The sequence below is a fragment of the Lepeophtheirus salmonis genome, chromosome 13 (genome assembly GCF_016086655.4).
Source record: "Lepeophtheirus salmonis chromosome 13, UVic_Lsal_1.4, whole genome shotgun sequence".
NCBI lineage: Eukaryota > Metazoa > Arthropoda > Copepoda > Siphonostomatoida > Caligidae > Lepeophtheirus > Lepeophtheirus salmonis.
The window spans coordinates 25,228,622-25,251,372 of NC_052143.2; the positions used below are offsets into that span (position 1 = coordinate 25,228,622).

At 29.6% G+C, this 22,751-nt stretch overlaps 1 protein-coding gene across 39 annotated transcripts in view; it reads left to right on the forward strand.

Annotated features, from left to right (window-relative positions):
• The first annotated feature begins 15,820 nt into the window (after positions 1 to 15,820).
• Positions 15,821 to 22,751, forward strand: part of LOC121127432 (muscle calcium channel subunit alpha-1) — a 111,126-nt gene continuing 104,195 nt past the window's right edge. For 32 of the 39 annotated variants that reach the window (XR_011783189.1, XR_011783192.1, XR_011783191.1 and 29 more), the window contains exon 1: positions 15,821 to 16,863. Coding sequence is in view for 34 of the 39 variants with exons in the window: in XM_071892769.1 (XP_071748870.1) it covers positions 16,842 to 16,863 (22 nt within the window). In the remaining 5 variants the exon portion in view is untranslated. The remainder of the gene's footprint in view (positions 16,864 to 22,751) is intronic. The other 7 variants (XM_040722779.2, XM_071892774.1, XM_071892780.1 and 4 more) reach the window with 1 other exon arrangement.

A 22,751-nucleotide genomic window follows, 5' to 3' on the forward strand; every position in this document is an offset into this window, starting at 1 on the left:
TACATTACGGAATTGTAGTAAAAAATATTGATCAAAACTTTGACATTTGATCGAACTGGGCGTACTTTTTTTGGTCTTGGCCCTACATTGGGACGACTAGGCATTGGTTTCGATATCATAACCATATACCCATCCATGATTCGTCAGCAGTTATGACCCTTTCAAGAAAATCAGAATCATCATTGACATCTATCATGAGTGATGCTCATGTGAACTTTATTTTTGTCAAAATTAAGCAATTTCGGAGTAAACTTCGCTGACACTCGTCTCATGCCAAAATGTTCGAAAGATTTTTATGAAACTGGCCAACCGACATGGCAATATCATCAGCAACTTTTCTGATAGCGATTCGAGGCTTTTCAAAAATTTGAAAAGTCACCTTACTTTTTAAAAACACGTCGTATATAACTTTAATCTTTAATATAGAATTAAGAAACCAAGATGATCCTAATCATGAATGATGATTAATTGAATAATAATATTAATATTACATATATATGCAAGTATTGTGCAGGTGCCATTTTAATTTATTTGCTGAGTATTATTAATTAATTTGCTTTATTTAATAATAGCATAATTAGTAGTTCACTGGGAAAATTACAGTCTGTCTGCGATGAATGCGAAAAGGTGATAAATAATTATCTTTTCACTTTTATTACCGACATAATTAATTTTTTTGGTAGACTAAGACGTACCTTGTGTACTGGTTTCACATCTTTCTGAACGAATTGAATGTGATACTTCCATTAAACTTTATTATTTTGTTATTTTCTTCTATTATGTGTAGTTATAATTTCTTATGAAATAATCATTGCAATGTTTGAATGGAAAATTAAATTTCGCAAAGTATATCACAGATATAAAAATCCTCAAATCCTGACATTTGTATGCAGTAAATTATTGAAGTGTTGTTATTAAGTTTTTAAATGAATTTTCGAGTTGTCGTTTCTTCAAAAAAATGTACCTAATAGTGTGATGTGTACATTTTATAATTAAATATAAAATATTAGAAAAAATACTTGTAATGATAAATATATTAGAAGTAGCCTTCAAAGACTCATAGTTATTATGGTATTATTATACAAGGCAAAATTAATTCACAATATTCAGTGAATAAATGAAAATGGGACGCATACAATACTGTGTAATATTATTAATTTATTAATTATCATTCAATCATCTCTTTGATCCTCTCTCGTTTTCTTTATTCTTCAAAAAATATTTACGTTTTATATATTGTACATCCTTTGCCAAAAGATTACTCCAAAATCTTACAAATAAAATGTTCTATCTAAACTTAATTTTTGGTAATATTTTTTGAAATTAATTTGTAGTAAAAGGCTCAAGGTAATATCTTTAGGACTCCCAGATTGAAACATTCACTCTACACAAGTTTTTTTAATCAAACACTTTTTTATTTCAGTTCAAAGATGATGTCTTGGTGGAAAATATATTAATTGTAGCACGTGACTTTAGATTATTTTTCTGATGCAGATGAAATAAAAAGAGAATAATATTGTACGAAGTCAATTAAGTTTTGCCATTTGATTTTAAAACATAAAAAATACCCTACATGAGGTTGAGTGACTGAGCCTTGTTACTCTCCAGATATTAGTAGGACTCATTATTAAGTACTTATTTGAAATAACTCATGCTAAAAAAAAAGAAAAAGGAATTAAAATTCTTTATAATACGAACTCTCCAAGTAATTATATAAGAATAATAGCATAAGGTGGTAATGTGAATAACTTTTCCATACGTAAATGCATTGTGTCCATAAATTAAATGCTTTGATGTAGTTACATATATAACTACTTGTTTAACAAACATATTTCAAGGCTACCTTTTGTCTTAACTCAAATACATATTGCTATATGGTTTAAACGTGACATCATACAAACTTTAATTTATTTTTTTAGATCATGAAAGGAATACAACTTCTTACTTTTTCAAATCACAGAAGAATTTTTTCACTTACCAAAATGAATTTTCATTTTATATATACAATATTTACATAAATGTCTTATTATTATACCTACTTAGAACATATTTATATTAGGTTGGGGAAAAAGTAATTTCATATCGCCCACCCTTTTTTTAACTAAGTATATCTTCTTCATTTTCGGTGACATGGGTGGTAAAGGTGTGAATGTAAACTACAAACACTTTTCGGACAGTATTGCATATGGTTGGTTTTTTCGATAATATTCGTGTGTCGAATATGGAGGTCTCAAAGGAAGAAATTTGCCTTATTTTAAAGTTTTAGAACCTGAAAGGAAAAAATGCGTCCAAAGTGACCAAGAAAATTTACGATACTCTTTCAGTTTGTGTTGCAGAAAAGTGGTTAGAGTGAATTTTTCCCGCTCAACTCTTCCCTTTACTGTGAACAACTCGACCACTTGAAGCTGGCGATCGAACAGAAGCGCCCAGCATTTGTGAATAGGAGACAAAAAGTCATCCTGAAGTTGGATTCTCGTTGGCAACAAGTTATCTAACAGAACAAGGCATACTTCCCTTAAATCAGACTTCTTATAAAGCATTGAAATAAAGCAAAAGATACAAAATTACTTTCCCCCCACCTATAACATTAAGTAAGTATCAAAAATCATCACTTGACAACTTATTTAATTCTAGTTATATTTTTGGATTATTATGAGCTCTCACCTATCAATCTTGGGTAGCTGTACAAATTATTATAGGGTATGGGGATCTTGTCGTCGATTCTACATCAACAGTGGTTATTGTGAGAATGCAAAAGATATTTTTTTCAAGGGTTTAGAATATCTTAGACTTAGAAATGGATATTATAAATGGTAATATAATTATTGTTCATTACTTGAATCCCAAAACTGTTTAATAATGAAAAACATTGGTTTCCCCCTAACAAAATCTGCAAAACATCATTTATATCCAGGGCCCTGTCAGTTTAAGATGAGGATTTCTCCCTTAATGTGATGATGTATCGATTAAGATACATCAAAATTTCCAGAGTCTGAGATAATACGATTGGGAATTCGTTTTGTGGAGTTGTCAAAGCAAAATAATGTACGTCTCAATTCCAGATTTCGACAGCCTGTATAGATTTCTACGATCCCTGTAATGATTGTGTAAAGTTTTTTAACAATATTATGCATGCTTTTGTCGAGTGACCTTTATACTTGAATTTGTTTCTCTTAATATGGAGGGGGAAAGCCTTAATAACTTAAATGGAAATTTTTTGTTCGAATTACCTACAAAGCAAAGAGGAAAAAGTTATAGTAATCAGGCAAGATACATTTCACTAATTGAGTGTCAAAGCTCTTATTGCCAATAAATTGGAATGCCGAGAACCAATCCTTAGTTAAAAACTTAATTACAATAGTTTTGTCCTTTTTTTTATAATGGAAAATCGAAAAAAAAATCCTTAATTTTTTTTTGGGGGAGAGGGGGACTAATTTTTTTCCCATATAAGTTCTTTTTTTTAATTTCTTCCATGCAGACTTGTTTTTAAATTAGTAGGGGCTACTAATTTAAAAACAATTTTTTGGAGGTATGAACGCTTTCATGGAGGGAGATCAATGGATTGATTATTATGTTTTAAATTATTTAGTGTGTGATTGTTTTATATAATTATTTGATTGTGGGAATGTTTAGTTGTTTTATACAATTCATTAATGGTTGTTTAATTGTTTTTAGGTGTTAGATAAGAGGTCTAATTTTAAGCTAAAATGCTTATTTATGTTAATATAAGTAAATTCCTCCTAGTAATTTCATATCACACTATTTTATGTTTTGTATAAACCTAGGGTCAGGGTAGCTATAAAATTATTTTTTTTGGAAAAGTAAATGGCTTGGGTTATAAAATTGTTCCTCATTGTACAAAAATGTATTTACATAATTTTGAAACGTTTTGAAAAGTATTTAATGGTAGCTCAAGGGTCCTAATTTTTGAAAAATTTACATTTTTAAAGAAAAAAACGCAGCATTTCCTTGAATACTGTCTGTCTACCTCAGATTAAAGCTTTTTTTTGTAAAAATAATCAATTGAACTAATTAAATTAATTTAGAATAAAATAGATTTGATAATTATTTCGACAAAACTAATTTATCTTGGAGCGGATTAAAATTTACCTCAATACTTTTCTTTTATTTCTTTAGTATATTGCAACCTAACTGTTGTACTTATAAATATAAAACTTTCCAATTACAAATTCAGAAAAAAAAATAAATTTTTAATAACCATGGCTTTAATTACCTTGTCACGGAAAGAGACCATTTTAATTCAATTTTAACACATAAAACTAGCTAAAAAAATCTAAGTCATCGCTGTCGGAGATCGTACCTACAAAAAAATAAATATCATTTGGATACATTTTTGTTCTTTTTTCTTGATGATATATCAAATAAATGAAAAAATATTTACTTTATTTATATTTACATATTTTGACACAAGATTTATTCAGTTCAAATTATTCCATTTTTTAAGTAAATGTATTTTCAAATTAGTTTGTTGATATTTGATAATAATATCACACATATAAATAATTTCTTTTTGTAAGTCTCAGACAAATGCTAATTACTTTTGTTAAGTATCTTCTTGTTGGTGGTAGGATAGATCCTTCAATGGTCTTCCACGACTTGTAGAAGACGTTGAAGTTGTGACTCGCCATTTGTTATTAAATCACTAAATTCTATGATGAGTACCATTCCTTTTTCAAGGAAAAGATCATTGCATACGTGATGTCTTCCCTATCATTCCCAAGTGATGGGTAGTGCTGAACTTAACTCACCACTCAGGGGCATCGCCAAGAAATATAATTAATAGTTTTAATAATTCTCTATTTTCGTCTCTTGAACTTTTTTACAGATTCTTTTGCAAATTCAATCATCCTATATCGTATGCTTTCCAAAAGACTGGTCACTTCTTTATCTCCAGTTCCAGGTTTATAGTTAGTTTTGTTAATTGATGACTAATTTTCTTTGAATCTTTTGAACAAAGGAACATTTGCCGATGATTTGGCACCCATACACTCTTGGAAAGCGTTTCAAGGAGAACACAAGTTCAATTATTCTAGCTTTTATTTGAACTTGTAGTGTCGAAACGCATTGCTTTGATTTTATGTCTAATATCCCATTCTTTAATTGGTTTAAATATAAGATTGGCTTGTTCTTCTTCTGTCCCAAAGGAAAGTTGGTCAACCGATAATATTTTAGAAATTCCTTTTTCTGAAACTAACACAGGTAATTGATCAATTTTTTCGGTTGTTATAATATTTGAAATCATTTTTCCGTCCCAATGAGGAAATTCTGGACTGAAATTTGATTTGATATCATAATTTTTTTCAAGTATGTGCATTGCCCTGTTTTAACAAATTGTTTCACTATTAAGTTAAAGTTTTTCCACACTGTGGCCCAGGCTTTTAGCAGCTTCTGATAATATAAAAACTGGTTTTTGGTGCTAAACTTTCGTTCGATTAAGGGCATCAGAAATATCATAAGTAATATTTATTTTTTTCTTTCTATTTTTTAGAGTATATCTTTACTTTTGGCATCTATAATTTCATTAGTTTGCACATAAATATTACAAGTTTCAGAGTTTAATGAAGAAGATAGCTGGATTAAGTTCCGTCTTGCTTCCTCTCTATTCTTTTTTAAGAAGAAACTTTTGCTGCAATACTTTTATCAACTCCAACTATCGACCTATTTCGTCATTTTTCTCATTGGAATTGAAGGAAGTCCTTGTCTTCTTACAATACAGAGTTGGAAGTAATTGAACCACCATGAGCAAAATAAAAAATATAATCCAAATTGTAAACAAAGGTTTTTTTTCTTTTTATCTTAATGTATTCTTCTTAAGGAGCTCCAATTTTCAAAAATGCGTTCAAGTTTAGTTCGACTATACTGGAGGTACTTAATAGGAAGTCATCCCAAGGTTAATAGAAATACAAGGTTAGACCATCATGCAATCAGGGTTGCTAAAATTTCTATTCTGATGTATTGTACCACCTGCTGGGAAAGACAGGCAGATTTTGATAAAACACGCAACCAGTCATCTACTATGACGTCAATATTAAAAAACGTGTTAGAATTCAAACATCAGTCCTACACGCGTTATAGTATTACCTTGTATTTCTATTAACCTTGGTCTAGCCTTATTTAAAAAAAAAACTGTTTCTTCGATTGCAGATATTGAAAAATTGTCTTTTTTAGACTAAGATGATCAGGTAAAAAGAGGCCTAAAGCCATTCGAACTGATGGTAATTTGATTCCTGTTAACACTGTCACAGTTTATCCAATGAGATCAAACGTAGATTTGAATCGTGTGGACCATTACTATGGTCTGAAACTGAATGATAGAATGTCTCAACTGTAGAAGTATTTATAAATACAACGCATATATTTTCCCCCTTTGTTTTTTACGAAGCATGTATGCCCCCTTTGTTGAATTTAATACTTACACATAATTTATTTGATACTTTATCAAGAAAAAAAGTCAAAATGTATCCAAATAATATATTTTTTGAAGGTACTATCTTTGACTCGGATAATATCGATTTTTATTGCTGGTTTTATGTGTTAAAATTGAATTAAAATGGTTCATTGCCATAAAAAGGTCATAACAAGGTCTCTAAGACCATAGAAATTAAATTTTTGGATTGAATTTAATGTGAATTAAACGTAATTGCAAATGTTCATATTTATGAATGCAATAGTTGGGTTGCTATATTCTAAAGAAATTTAAAAAAACCATGAGCTAGATTTTAATAAACTTCAATTGACATTCATTTGAACATATATATATATATATATACATATATTAATATCTATAAAATAAACTTGATTGTAAATTTAGTAAGGCTCAATTTATTGTATTTACAAAAAAGCTTTAATTTGAGGAAATTGGATAGTTTTTAAGCAAATACTTGGTTATTTCTATAAAAATTTAAATTTTGAATACATTAGGGCCATTCAGTTACCTCTAAATATGGTTTAAAACTGTGTAAACTTTTCTTCACTGTTTTTGTACAAATAGGAATAATTTTTTAACCTGATTTTATTGTCGGCCTTGATACAAGTATGATATGCATAAAGATAAAAAAAGACAAAAAACTTTCATTTAAGTTATGTAACTTAATGGTCAATTATGCACTTACAATTTGTAACTTGTGTGACCTTGATTCCTCAAATTTAATGGACTCTTACTGTTAACATATATAATCTTTATACAAAGTTTTACCAAAATCAGTTTCTAACTTATTCCGTGATCCTGCTTAGAAACATACTAACCGAGGCAAAAACATTCAGGGGGTGGGATACAGATGCTGCCCCCCCCCCCTCATCACCATTAAAAAAATTAAAGAATTTTTGCTTTTTACTATAAATTTTTTTGGTCAAAATTACAAAATTTTATGCGAAAATATGGGATAAGTTATTTTATGGATTTGTGAAGGAAAAAATTCCAAACAATATAATATTTTATTTTATTTATTGTGAATAGCTGTGAATTTTTTAATTTCTTTTTCTAAAAAATTTAATTTTTCAATTTTTTTGTGAATAGCTATAAATTTTTGAAATTTGTTTTAAAAGATTTAAACTTTTGGATTATCTTACAGACTGAATTTCAGACTGATGCGTTCTACTGTTTAGTATTCCATGTGTGATAATAGCAAAACCAGACTCATAAATATATGTATGACCAGTAGAAGGTTTCTAATAAATCTCTTCAAGAGCGAAGTGATAGGTTGGTCAAGCTAAATGAAGTCAGGTACATACCTAGTTATTTAAATATTTTTGTATTTCTTTATAGAGTTGTCTACGTTTTAACAAGGGCAATTATTCAACATTTTTAATTATTTTTGGCAAATACCTGTATTACATGATGGATCATCATATCAATTTAAGTGAAATGACGACTCAGCACCTTTTTGTGTAATATACATATACATAATAGCGTATGCAGTAGGCACAATGTGCATACATTGATAGACATATAAATGTCAGACTTTAGATACCGTTACAAAGGTATAATTATCTTGTCATGAGAACTGAAAACAGTGACATGCCTGATACTTAAGAAAATAATCACCTATTCGAATATCTCAAAATATATTGTATGCGTATATATTCACTTTAATTTTATATGTATTAAAATACTAATAAAACAAAAATAAATTCGATCCCGTAAAAGTTGTTCCCAGTAAATAAAAACTAATGGCCAATAAAGTATCTTATAGTAAATACATAAACTTAATCTTGGCAATTGAAACTCACATACATATTTATTGTTAAATATAGTTCATCACAGACCCTTGTTGGTGTTAGTACCAGGTACAGATGCATTTAAAACGGTATTATACTATTAGTTTTTTTATTGAAACCGGTACTTGCACCCTTTTTATGCTGTACAAAAAATATCTAGCCGATGACTTAAAACCCTTAATTTTTTATACATCTTCAAACAAAATTGCCATTTATAAACAAAAATTAAAATTATTTTTTTAAAATCAATGTTATCAAATTTTAAGTTATCTCCTTCACTGTTGTAGACAAAAATCCCGGGATTAAAGTTTGTAAATTCCCCCCCCTCTTTTTTTTGTTCAAGATTTTTACCTGAATTTTTTTTTGATCAGAACAGGAACGAAGATATTCGTATCGTGGCAACACTAATCTAAGCAGTATTAAAGGAATAGAGGTAAAGACAATGTTACTAGAATAAAGTTAGGCAACAAGAAAATGGCTGATTTATTAAATAAATTTATGTCTCTTTCTATTTCTTGTCACGTTATTGGAACGAGTCTTGGTTCTTGGATACTACATAAATTATGAAAGAAAAAATTTAAATAAAGGATATTTTTGTCATAGAAGTGCTTACTCTATATTTCTTAAGCGATATTTTACTAAATATAATGCCAAAACTAAGTTTTTAAATTTAATAAATCATCAAACACTAAGGATCAAAATGATGAGCATAAATTCTGGCTTCATCAGTATTCAATTTAAAAAGTTACTTTTGCCATTATATATAGTAAAAGATCACTTCAGAAATATCGAGTAACCACAAATTTGTTCTTCTTAAAGACTCGTCCCAATGACGTCACCTTAAACAAAAAGAGGGATAATTTTATTTAATAAATCTGCTGTGCTTCCCCAGCCATTTTCTTCTTGCCTAACCTTGTTAGAGAACATATTTGTTCCTTCTCGTCCTTGATTGGCTTAAAATTGTTAACTGTAATATATTTCCGATTGAAATGCCTTGGAGGCGTTCTATTTAGTGGGCATCAAAATTAATTTAATTGTTTTGAATAATAAGACAATATATTTCTTTATAATGGTTATTTGAAAGGCAGTATATTGTGAAAATTTCAGATACGGATAAAAAGTCTCCAGACTTCTCATCTATGATTTTTTTTAAATGAATTCTTAAATGAACATAGTTAGACGAAATATTATCAACTATTTTATTTTTTAAAATAACAATAGTATCCAGCATTGTCTTGAGTTATTTTGCGTGGATGAACAGACAAAAAGACTGCAGTCCTATCAGTTCGGACGTAATAAAATTTGACAGTCCTAGGACCGTCTCATCGGCCTTTTATAAAAGCTACAACAGCTGAAATTACATATTAATTAATTATGTCCTTACAGCTGAGACAAGATAGATGAAGTTTAAAGAAGGAGATGTTTGGCTAGAACTTATTATTACACTTTCTAGCTATCAATTATAATTTTATCATTTTTATATTTTCAATTCTAGCTATGAGTGAAGAATAGCTATAAAGATAGCTAGGACCGTAGAAGTGAAGGGCCAGGGATGAATTGTAAAGAAGATGGGACTTATAAAAAAAATACTAAAGGAGGGGATTAGGGAATCAGTTCTAAGACTGATCCAACACTAACCAATAGACATCCATCTGTTTCAATGTACTACCTATTTGAGTGTTTTTATGTCAATCTATTCAAAAATAAATCCTAACATGTGTTAAAGACAAATTGTTAGGCCTTTCCTTTATCTTCAGCTGTTCAACCCTAGTGTCAATTACATATGTGTTTCTATTATATATATATACTCATATATTGTATATTAAATACATACTTACCAAAAAAAAATATATATATATATATATATATTATTGAGTAAAGGACATTTAACAACGAATTCAAAATTATATATAATAATTGTACACTTGTATGATTATATGTCGTATTTGTTGAAGAGAAGAATGGATACATTTAGTAATTAGTATTTATATAAAAGAGGAAAAAGAATAGGAATGTTGATGGTCTCAATAAACTAATTAGTTTTTTTGGAATTAAAAAAAAATGAAAAATTTCAACTTGTTGAAAAATAATTGAAAAATTAAACTTTTCTAAAAAAAAAAAAAAAAAATTCTGAAAAATTAAATTTTTTTGAAAAAAGATCCGAATGTTAAATTTTTTGGAAAAAAAAATTCAAAAATCTATGGATATTCTCAAAAAAATCGTTTTTCTAAAAGTAAATTAAATATAAAATATTTTGTATTTTGAGAAAAATTTCAAATATCAAAAATCCAAAGCCATTTACATACAATTAAATTTTAAAGTTAAAATCAACTTCAAATATTTGATTTTTTGAAAAAAAATATCGAATATTAAATTTAATAGGAAGACTAAAAAATTTCTTAATTTGCAGGGGGGAGGGAGGCTACATTCCCAACAGCCCTCCACCTGCGGACGCCCCTGTATGTATGATTTGTAGTACCTTTGAATCAAATAAATAATATTTATCTACTTTTTAATCTCTTAGCTACTTCCTTTTCCCGTTTGAGGATTTTGAATATATTGAATCGAGCTATATAAATAACATGACTTAAAATACTTTCCATTCTTTTTGAATCTAGCATGAGAAAGGATAAAGGAGATTTTCCCATACAATCAATCAATTTGGAATGAATATATTCACTAAGTAGGAATGTTGAAAGTTCTAAAAGTAAATCATGTATTAGTAGAGGGGGCTCTGCAGGATTATATTTTGGAGGGGCTTGATTTGTAGAAATTTAATGGAAAAAAATTCCTAAAAGCCACAGCTATTCATAAAAAAATTAAATTATTTGGATAAAAATTTTAAAAATTAATTTTTTGGGAAAAAAATTTCAAAAATACACAGCTATTTACAAATAATTTAAAAAATCCATATCTATTCATAAAGTTAAATTTTTTGGAAAAAAAACTTCAAAAATTAAATTTCAAATATAAAAATTTTGGTAAAAATATTCAAACATCCAAATTTTCCGGAGAAAAATTTCAAAAGTACATAGCTATTCACAGAAAATTTAATTTTTTGGAGAAAAAGTTACAAAAATTTAATTTTTTAGTAAAAAGCCAAAATTCCTTCATTTGGGGAGGGGGGGCTACAGCCACTCCAGCCCACCCCCTGTGGACACCTGAATATCGACGTTTAAAAAAAGCCATAAAAATCAAAAAAGGAAAAAGAATCAAATTGTATTGATATTTTATTACTCAATTTTCGAAATATTCACACCCATAAAACGTATTCTCTTTTCTTTTTTAATCAAAAATTATTGACAACATTGGATTTTCTCTTATATTGACAATGATACTAATTAGGATTATTTTGGGCCTATATATATATATAAAAAGAAACTGAATATCAATTAGGTAACCCATATTATTTTAAGAATGTTTTGAAGGAGAGCAGAATAGCTGTCATTACGTTTCGTTAGATCAGCTAATGACGGATGTAGGGATAAGGAAAATAATAAAGGACAAAGGCAAGAACTATTTGAAGTGGATTTTCAATTCTACACTTAGTCCAACACGGACTTACAACTCTGCAAAAATCCTCAGGGAGGGTTACTCTCTGTTTTTTTTAGCACACGCAAATGTTGAATGAAAGAGGGCTGTGTGCCTTTTCCAAATGTTTAATCAACAATTTCGACAATTGATTCTATTTTTTCCCAATGGGCTCAAGTTTGAACAAGCTATCAAACAAAAACAAAAATCAGCTGCCTAAGTGGCCTTATTGTACAAAAAAGCGCGCTAAAATGGCGGCATACACAGCTTGCGCACCCTGTAATAACTAAAAGTTTTTTTCTGATACAGTCAAATTCAGCGACGTCCGATACTTTATGCACACTAACAAAAGCCATCAAGATTATACTACAATAAACTTAAGAAGTTTATTGTAAGAGCATATACCATATGCAGACTATCAACACAAAAGCAATCTTGAATAATAATCAAGGAAAAGATACATTTCCAATCTCTTTTTACAATTAAAATATAAATTATCCACATTCATATTTGTTCGATACATGACTTTATATTCAAAGATTTGGGATGAGCTGAAGTACCCATTTATGTTTGCTATTTTTTTTAGAGACTTAATTTGATTTATCGTACCGACTGCTGGGTAAGACAGGCAGATTTTGACAAAACATGCAACCAATCATAGTTTATGACGTTACTATTGCTAGAATTTTCAGTTTGATGTATTTTACCGACTTTCGGGCAAGAAAGTTAGATTTTGACAAAACACGCAATCACTCATACACTATGACTTTAATATTAAAAAGCGCAGAGTAAGTCAAACATCAGTCGTTCACACAATATGATAAAACCTTGTAGTTCTATTAACTTTGGTTAAATACGAGTAATAAATAGGAATCAGAATAGCAAAATAAACATTATTTTCCCTATTCCAATTCCAGAATAATCTCCAATTCCCCATTCTGATTAATCGTCCCATCACTATTATATAAATGCACTATAAATTTTTATTGTTCGTCACTCTTAAAATAAATGAAGGCTAATCAATGATAAATATGATATTAATGTGATGAATGTAATTTAAATGAGCCAATCAACGTCATCTACTATATATTATCTAAAATTATGTGTATAATCTATATATTAATCAGAACAAAACATACTGAAAGTAGTAGATTTAAAAATACAACGCTTTACTCCCCACAACCAATTTGCCACGATACCAAAAACAACCAAATGAATTATCCGCTAGGAACTCCCCAGCTCTTTATTGCATTTCAAGAGAATATTTGGTTCCTTTAAGAGAACTGAGATTTAATCTGATCGTGTTTTATCTATTTATGGAAGTTTACGACCTCCTAAGGGCAACAACGCCATAAATTATATTATATATAGTAATTACTTTTTAATTATGTAGGTATATCATTGGAAGTGAGCTATAGTATAACTTCAAAAATATGTACCATTCTTATATTCGAACGATAAATGATTATTTATGCATGTCTCTACAAATATTTCATAGAATAAGAAATACTTAGGTAATGAATGACCCTTATATTTGCATATTTATTCATAATACAAAAACAAAAAATCTAAAGAAACGTCATTATTTCTTTAGGAGTGTAGGTATCAGGGGCGTCCGCAAGGCCAGAGGGGATTTAGTCCCTCCAAATTAAGGATTTTTTGTTTTTTTACTTTGATCAGGATGATAAAATTTTACCCGAAAAAAGGGGTAAAATTTTTTTTTTTTTTTTTTTTTCTCCAAAAAATGTAATGTTTTGTGAATAGCTATGGATTTTTGAATTTTTTTTGTGAATGGCGATGAATTTTTGAAATTTTTTTCTATAAAACATAATATTTGAATTATTTTTCAAAAAAATGTAATTTTTTGTGAACAATGGATTTTGGAAATGTTTAAAAAACTATATATATATATCCTAAAACCAACCCAAATATAATCCTGAGTATGTATGTTCTTCTATCATTTATTATTAAAAAGAGTAGCTTATACAAATATTTGACAATCTGTTGACATCCTTGATAACCACAAAGTTTAATACCTCATAGTTAAAAAACCATAGTGTAACCATTAGTAACACCTATTCACCATTAATAGACAACGGACTTGGACTGAGCATTTGCGTGTACTTACAAAAGAAGAAGAGTGACAATAAGAATTTGTTGAGGAATCATAGGCGTAAGGCCTCATTGGACTCATATTTGAATTATAGATCGGAGTAATTCTTGCCTAGTATGTTCTTCCTATATACGGCAGGATTGGGATTTGTGTGCCTTTCCTTTCTAACTCTCTTATAACTCGTCACAGCTAATCTGAAAAACATCATGACATCTGTGTGCCTGTCTTCCCAAAATATTTTTTTTTTCAAATTGTTGGGGTTACCATGTTTCTTTTCGGTTTCTTTTTATTTAACATACCGGCAGGTCATAAAATATTCGTCAACTGTATAGTATGTTATTAAATAACATACTATACAGTTGACTATTAAAGATCTACAAGTATATTGTTTTGAATTTTGTGGGAGTACTAACAGATGCAATGATGATGGTGATAAATTGTAAACACCTGTAAATAATATAATGATAATAGCCTAGATAGCTTGGAAACCAGACGTTACATCGGTTTTTAAAGGAACGAGTGCTTGAAAAGTATGGGAAAGAATTTCTTAATTACATTAATAACAATCAGTTAGATACTTTTTTATTAACTAACTCATTCTGATGACAGATGTTGTGGGTCAACATAACACAGCACGATCTTGAACAAAAATCAAAAGAGAAAATCCCACTTCATTTTTTCACCTCATGTATTATACTCCAATATTTCAGGGACATATTTGAGTGAATTATAGGTATCAGGGGCGATTATATATATATTTTTTTTTTTCGGGGGGGAGGTCTTGCTTTGTTGACTTTTTTCTTTAAACATACAAAAAATGAAATTTTTGGAGAAAAATTAAATTTCAAATATTAAATTTTTTGGAAAAAAAATTTCAAAAATCTACAGATGTTCATTAAAAAATTTCAAAAATCTACATCTTTAAAAAAAAAAAAATGAAATTTGGTGGAAAATTTTTAAATATTCACAGCCATTAACAAAAAATTAATTTTGCGGGAAATATTTCAAAAATCTATAGCTGTTCATACGTTTTTTTTTCAAAAATCCACAGTCATTAACAAAAAATTAAATTTCTTCGAAAAAATATTTAAAAAAATATAATTTCATGTTAAATTTTTTCATTCAGACAAAATTAATTTTTTGAAAAAAAAAATTAAAAATTATATTTCAAATACCAAATTTTTGGCAAATAATTTCGAACAATCATTTTTTTGAGAAAAATTTCAAACAAATTCACAGAAAATTAAATTTTTTGGAAGCAAATTTTAAAACTTGGATTAAAGTTTAAATATTAAATTTTTTCAACAAGAAAAAAAAATTAAAGTAAAAAGCCCAAATTCTTAAATTTGGGGGAGGGGGTCTACAGCCACTCCAACACATCCCCTATGGACGCCCCTAGGTAAGCACTCAAAGTTGTGGAATGAATTAAGACATACTAGAATTTGTGTTGTAATTTATAATCTTTATTAGATTTAAGGGACTGATATAAATCCTATTATGCCCTTTCAAAATGAAATATATCAATTTGAGCTACTTTAATTGCAATATGCGAACCACCCAAGGGTTAATAATAATAATATGTTGATAGTAATTGAGGATAATTCGTCAAAGAATAAATACCTACTCCCTACACAATTTTGAGAAAAGTCATTATAGCTTGGAATTATGTTGACGGGACACAAATATAAATAATATAATCAATAGAATTAACTGATTATGATTTATTCTCTTCCTTATAATAAAAAAGTTTCTTTTGCGCACACAATAAATTAGTTTAGATGAGCTGAAGGATGAATAGGAGGAGGAGGAGAAGGAAAAAAAGTCTTTAGAAGAAGATTTTGTTGAGTAACCCTCCATTCATTCGGCATTATTCCTATGCTCACGACGAAGACGTTGTTGCATTCTTCCTCATGATTAATAAATTTATTCATGGTATAAGGAGTAGGCAACCGCACTCGCAACGTCAATTCGATCTACCAATTTATATTATAAATCTGGCCATGACCTAGAGAATATTATTCATGACGTCATGCATAGTCAGTCAATAGATAAATAATTCATGTTCGAACCGGCGCGGTATTAACAGGGATAAACATTAAATAATAATACATATTGCTGAATACTTTGTTTACGTATAATATCATATGGATTAAAAATAAGTTAAGGAGGGTCTCTTGCCTATTATAAATAGAATAGAGATGAATAGTTAAAGAAATTAATGACATATAATATCATTTATATAGTAAAGTTAGCTAAGAATAACTAAGCAAGAAGTCGAGCCTACTATTTCTATGAGACGATTACTATTGTTGTTCTTATTCCTATAATAATATGAAAAAAGTAAGTAAAAGACAGAGTATTATTATTTTTATGAAAGACGAGGCTTGAGGAAAAAGAAGAAAAAGTGTGGAAGAAGAAGAAGGGCGAGCACACGCCGAAGGGTTTCCTCTTTTTTATTATTTTTTGGTGCCGCGAAGGAGAGCCGATCCGAACAAATTTTCTCTTTAAATATTTTTTTTTGTCAGCAGTGTTTTACCATCAACTCGTGGAAAAAAGTGGATTTTAAAATAATAAGGAATAATAATACATTTATTTATTCTTAGTTAAAACATAGATAGAATTGAATAGATTATAATATTAAAAGACAATTTCTCTCTGATGTGTGTGTCTGTGCTTTACTCTATTCTTTGTTCGTAGTAGTACTATTGAATTATATTTTAATAGAGCAGTGATTTCGTTAGTTGTAGAAGTGAAAAATGAGGCCTTGAGAAGAAGCAACCCCACATCGTCGTCGTCGCCGCCGCCATCTCCATTACTCTTCATTCTCCTCAAATACATTATTTGCATTTTCACCCTCCATTCCCTTCTTAAGAGAGAGAAGAGTGGAGTCGATACGAGTCGAGGGTACCGTACACACACATAGCCTTCTTACTACTAAGGGACGAATCTCTGTAGGAGGATGTTTGATCCAGATCCTTCAGGTAAGGACTCATTTTCATTATATCATTAATATATAGCGTATAGATTGAATTTGGAGTGAGTGAGTGAGTGAGTGAGGGTTGTCTCTCTTAGTTCTAGGGATGGATCTACCTAGAGTAGTGACCTTCAATTTTTATGTCTATTTTTTTTTATCCCAACCACAAAACCTTTGCGTATTTTTATTTTATTTTCCTTCCTTCTAAAGGCCATATATTTTTAAGAATACATAGAATTATTTATTTTAAAATCTTGTGAAATTTCGTAATAATATTATATATATAGGTATGTATAATAATTTATATACATACCTTTTTTATAAGGAGAAGAGGAAAGACGGTATTACGTAAAGAAGGTTCAATCGATAGATAGATCATCGATTTTTTTTAGCCAAATGAATACTTCTACCTTTTTTTATAGATATAATGTCTGAGTACTGAATATCCAAGCCTTTGCAAGTACTATCTTAGAAGATATATTTGGGGGTTATTTCTAATTGGAGCCATGATGAAGTGAGTGGGGAAGTGAACAAGTTTTTAAGTTTCTGTAATATCACCTCATTATTCTGGTTTTTCCTTATTTTTCCTCATATGTATATTGATATATTATGTGAGTGGAGATCTATCTATCTATCTATACATATGTAAATACTTGTATATGTAGACATTTTTTTAATTAATTAGAATATCCACCATAGTACACATATCCAGATGAGGGAGCCGAAATCACAGCAAAAAAAGAAGGAATAATGCATCTGTGGTTTTTGACTTTGCAAGTGTAGAATGTAGTACTTGTAAATAGTGCCTTATATAATAATAATAATAATAATCAGTGCAAGAGGAAGAATTTAATTGGCTTTATGATGATGAAGAGAAAAAAGAAGAAGACTTCATTAACATAGGATGGCTTAGAATTATTCATTGCAGAATAATAGTGGTATTCAATAACAAAATATGGTTCTTTTTCATCTTTCTTGAAGAACCATGTTTGTAATTTTACCTAGATATATATTTCATTATAACTAGGGATTCACCGAAAGTAAATTTGTACAATTAGCGATTGATTGGCCAATTATTTATTAATGAACAAGCTCAATAAATGTTATTAACATTACTAATAAACATTCTAATATATCAATGGTAGCACTGCCCCAGCTTTCCATTCTCACTCAATGACTTAATTTCTAGCTTTTGAAAGAGGAGTATACATGTCACAAAATTATGTTGAATTGCCTTGTTACTTAAGCTACATTTCCATTCAAGGAAATTTTATCTATTATTTTCTTTTCTTCATACATAATATTAACAGACTATCCTTAAAACAAACGTTCTAAAAAAACATGTAGTAGCTAAACCACAAAAAACTTGACTAGCAGCATTTGTTGATCCTAGATTAATTGCGACATAACTCGATTTTTCCATTTATACATGGGCAGCTATTTTTTATTTTTGAATTTTTCGTCATTTCTGTCGAAATGGTTTTGAGTCTAATCTCATTATATTCCGCACATTTATCTTCATTGATATTTATCATTATTAAACTTAATGATACTTAATCCTTAGTTTCTTAGATCTTTCTTCATCTTACTGTCGCAATAAAGAGATAAAGGATTAAAAAATATATAAACCTACAAATAAAGTGACCTTAAGACAACATCCTTTTACTTTTTTTTATATCATCTATGACTATACATATATATCTTCTTTTAATTAAAGGCCCAATAGTTAAAGGCTTCTATAATGTGTTCTCTTGGGATCTTTTTCACTACGTTTTCCTCATGGATACTATTTATTTGATTGTAATGTTTAAAAGGCACAATAACGAGTATGTATGTCTTGGTAACTCAAAAAATCTATTTGATTCCATTTTATTGTTATTTCTTGGTGATTTTCTATTCTTTTCCCCTCCTATTTCGTCTTTTGAATGGACATCTTGTTAAAAATAAATAAAAGGGAACATATGAGGCGTTACAAATTGTTTCATACGGATAAAGGCTGTAAAAAGGTCCAACTATGTTTTTATTTCCTGCTCTTATAGTGTATTATTAAATTAAAAAATTAATACGTTTTCTTCACTGTGCTTCACCGAATCCTATTTTTACTAGGAATCTCTTTTTTTGACTAAGGACTGTATCACATTTATTTCATGACAAAGTTCCCTCCATAAAACTTGTTTGAATTAGTCTATTACGATTGTTTTACCATGCTCCCTTTATCTAACGAAGTTTCCATTTTTAAAGCTATAAAAAAGTGGTTGATGAAGGCTTCATTGGCTACATGAAAATAGATGTCGCTTTTGAGATAATATTAGTCTATCTTTTCCCCTTGTCACTTATTTACTTTGGTCTACCTTCCACAGAATTTATCTTGTTGACTTAATTAACAGTGTTCATTAATGGAGGTTGTGAGGTGAGTTATAGGGTAATATTCATATCAGACTCAATCCCTATTTGGTTTATCAAAGTATAGCTTTGCCTCTATCTATAAACACTCATTTTGAAAGTAAAGTTTGTATATTCGTGGAAGTCTATGGACGTCATTTTTTTTTCTCCCCTTGAGTCAAATCCTTTTTATTATATTTGAATTCATTTTTCCCTGGTAATTCTTTGGAAATCAACACTTTAAGCAAATTCCGTAGTTTTCATTTAAAATTTGAAAAGTTAAAAATTCACTTTTTTCGAAAAAGTAATTGTTGAGATTAAAATGTGTAATAAAAAGATGCATTCACGACCAATCTTTTGCTGAAATTGGTAGTTTCACATTTTAAAGATGGAAACATAATATATTTGGCCCTATTTTACTCTGATATATTATTGAGTTGGATATAATAAAAGAAGAATGACTCAATTGCGAAAAGAAAAATGATTTTTCCCATGTATCTATGAGTTCCATGGTAGATTGTTAAAATTCCTTTGTTCTGTTACGCAGGTTATATGTAGAAATGTCTAGTTTTCCGATCAGTCGTTTGCAAATTTGCTGTTTTTTTAGTTTTTTTTAAGCAAATTGGTATAGGACAGCCATAAAGATAGATCTTAAAGTAAGACTCAACCGTTTTTTTTTTTCTTTGTATGATCATTGCCTGACGTTTATAAATACATACTCCCCCCTCCCCATAAATCCCTTTCAAAAACTCTAAATAGGGGGAACAAAAAGCCCCAAAAGATTAGTATAAAATATCTCGTTAAAAAAATCTATAAAGCCCTTCTATTGTTTTGGGCTTTCTTACATATCCTCCTGAGAATGATGGAAGGAGGAGGTCCCATGGCTCTGTTAGTGAGCCTCTCTCTCCTTTGAGGTTCCTTTTGTATCCCTTTCACAAAGATTAGGTTGGGTTGAATAAATTGTGATGGAAATACATATATATATATATATATATATATGTGTATTTCAGAGCACTGCTACCTAGTCTATTTTGTATTATATTCTTATAATTTTATAGGCCTATATGTATTTACATACAACATAACATATACAATGTAAGTATGTACATATTATAGAGATATATTTATTTATTTCAAATATATCATTGAGAGTAAAATTTTGCTGGGAGTTTTATTTATATCTCTTCCCCTCTTTCTCTCTCTCGATTTTAAGCATAACATTTTCATTTGATTGCGCTCTCCTTATTATTTATTTCTTTTTCGACTGGACAAATTGCATTGCTTAATGGAGATAGAGATATTTGTATTATTATTGCTACCACTATTTTAGCTATTTTTGTCCATTTTAGTCCTCATTCCATTGTCAGACGGCGGCAACGATCTTTTTATTTAATTCCGTGTCTTTTTATTTAGTAATGTGTTGAAAGCAACCTGAGATAAAAAGGAGATATCCGCTAATACCCCTCTTGTAACCCAAAGGATATTCATTTAATCTCATTACATAAATATAAAAGGGACCTTTTGCAATATCGACGTACTACACAGGAGAAGTATGTATGTATGTATGTATTATGTAGTTGGAAAGCTGAAGTCAAGTTTCTCCTCTTCTCTTTCTCTCTTTCTTTCTCTCTTCCACATACATACATACACACTCATTTACTTACCTTTTCATTCATGTAGAGTCTTAATTAATAATTTTAATGATTAAGTTGATAATATGTATGTAGCCTCATCATTATTCTATGAGAGCTCGGAGTAATTCTTTAAAAATCTGCAATGCGCTTATTCTTGATTCCTTCCATCCGACGACCATACCTATTTTGAGTTCTAGAAAATATAATCTGTATACACACCGATTCATGACAATTTAGAGAATGTTTGGGAGGAGAGGAGAGCTTAGATCTCATGACGTGGGTTTAGATTAGCTATACGCAGCAGCTATCAAATTAAGAAAATAAACACAAACCCCACTCCGTATCTAGTAATGATATTGGTGTGAATGAGTTAATCTGATGTTGATCCTCGATTCTACTCCATTGAATTTTCACTTTTGTCCGAACGTCGTTCTTTGACACTACCGTCGACAGCTGACTCAAATGGGAAGAGGGGGGTAATTCTCCCTTCGTCTATATGTTTAATCATTATATATTTATTATGTAAGGAAGGAAGACATTTCATACTACCGGGTGTGGCGAAAACATTTTTACATTTTCAATGTAGAACTTTATCAATGTGTATTTCAGCAACCAGTTGTAATAGGGTATATCAATCAAATGAAAATAAATAACTAATATGATGTCTTGTCTACTCTAATCATCAATGTAACCTCCCTTGGCAGTAATGATTGCTTACAGGCGCCACGGAAGGCCTTGCACCCATTGCTTATACATGGCATTCCAGTGGTGGTTGACCGTGTCCTTGAGGTTGTTGATATCTAGGTGAGGGACGGTACAGGTACATTATCTCGGCTTCTTAGACACTTACGAAGATCCGATTTTTTTAAATTTTTTTTTTTGTTCATTTTGTGTATTTTACCGGAACAATTTTACCGCATTTACAAAAACCTTGATTTATGTAGTAAACACGAAGTGTAAAGATTTTTTCGCCGCACCCGGTATATACATTTTGGATTTGTAGTCTTTGGTGATGGACTACCTCTAATTTGAATTGTATTAGTGATGTCACGATACCTATATTTTGTACTGGTACCAGTATTTTGATAAATTTTATTTAGCATGATGTATTTAAGGGTAATTCACATGCACTTAAAAGGGAGAACGCAGTTGTGAGGTAGTACAGATGAAGGTTTATAAAATACTATTTTCATTCCTGCTTTTATTATGTGGGTCAATTTTGTTGGTCGTGTGAGATTAGCTCAGAAATTTGAGGGCTTACCTCTTCTTTGATCCAATATTTTTATGACATAACGACGCTGCAGGCCGTGTTTCACCACCAATTTTGTATAGTACAGCTGTAAATGTGTGAAATCCCGCTACGGAACAATATTATAATGTATTATAATTTGGACGTATGACAAATGACTGTACATGGACTTGCACCAAGCCTGATTGAGAAATGGCTTGGGAAGAGGGGTGATGAGAATGTTAATATATATTATAAGTTTTTTTTTTGCCGCAAGAAAAGTGTCATCACATTAAGATATTAGTAAATTTATTTTGCCCACTGTCAACAATAGTAATAGGAACAACATTTAGAAACAAAACAATTTAAAAACAACAATAGCACATAAAACAAAACATTAAAAATGCATTTCTGTATCGGGTATTCTGCTTTTTCTTTCATTTATGTTTGTAATCTTAGGGGTCACACAAATCAAATCTGATGTACATATATCTGCATTAATGTGTGTGTATAAGTAATTAAGGATATTTAAATTACATTTGACGTAGAGAAATGAAGAGAAATAAAGAAAGGAAACATTACTCTCTCTTTCTCTCTCTTTTTTACCCTTTGCTTTCTCTTTTATTATGAGGGGCATACTTACTTACATAC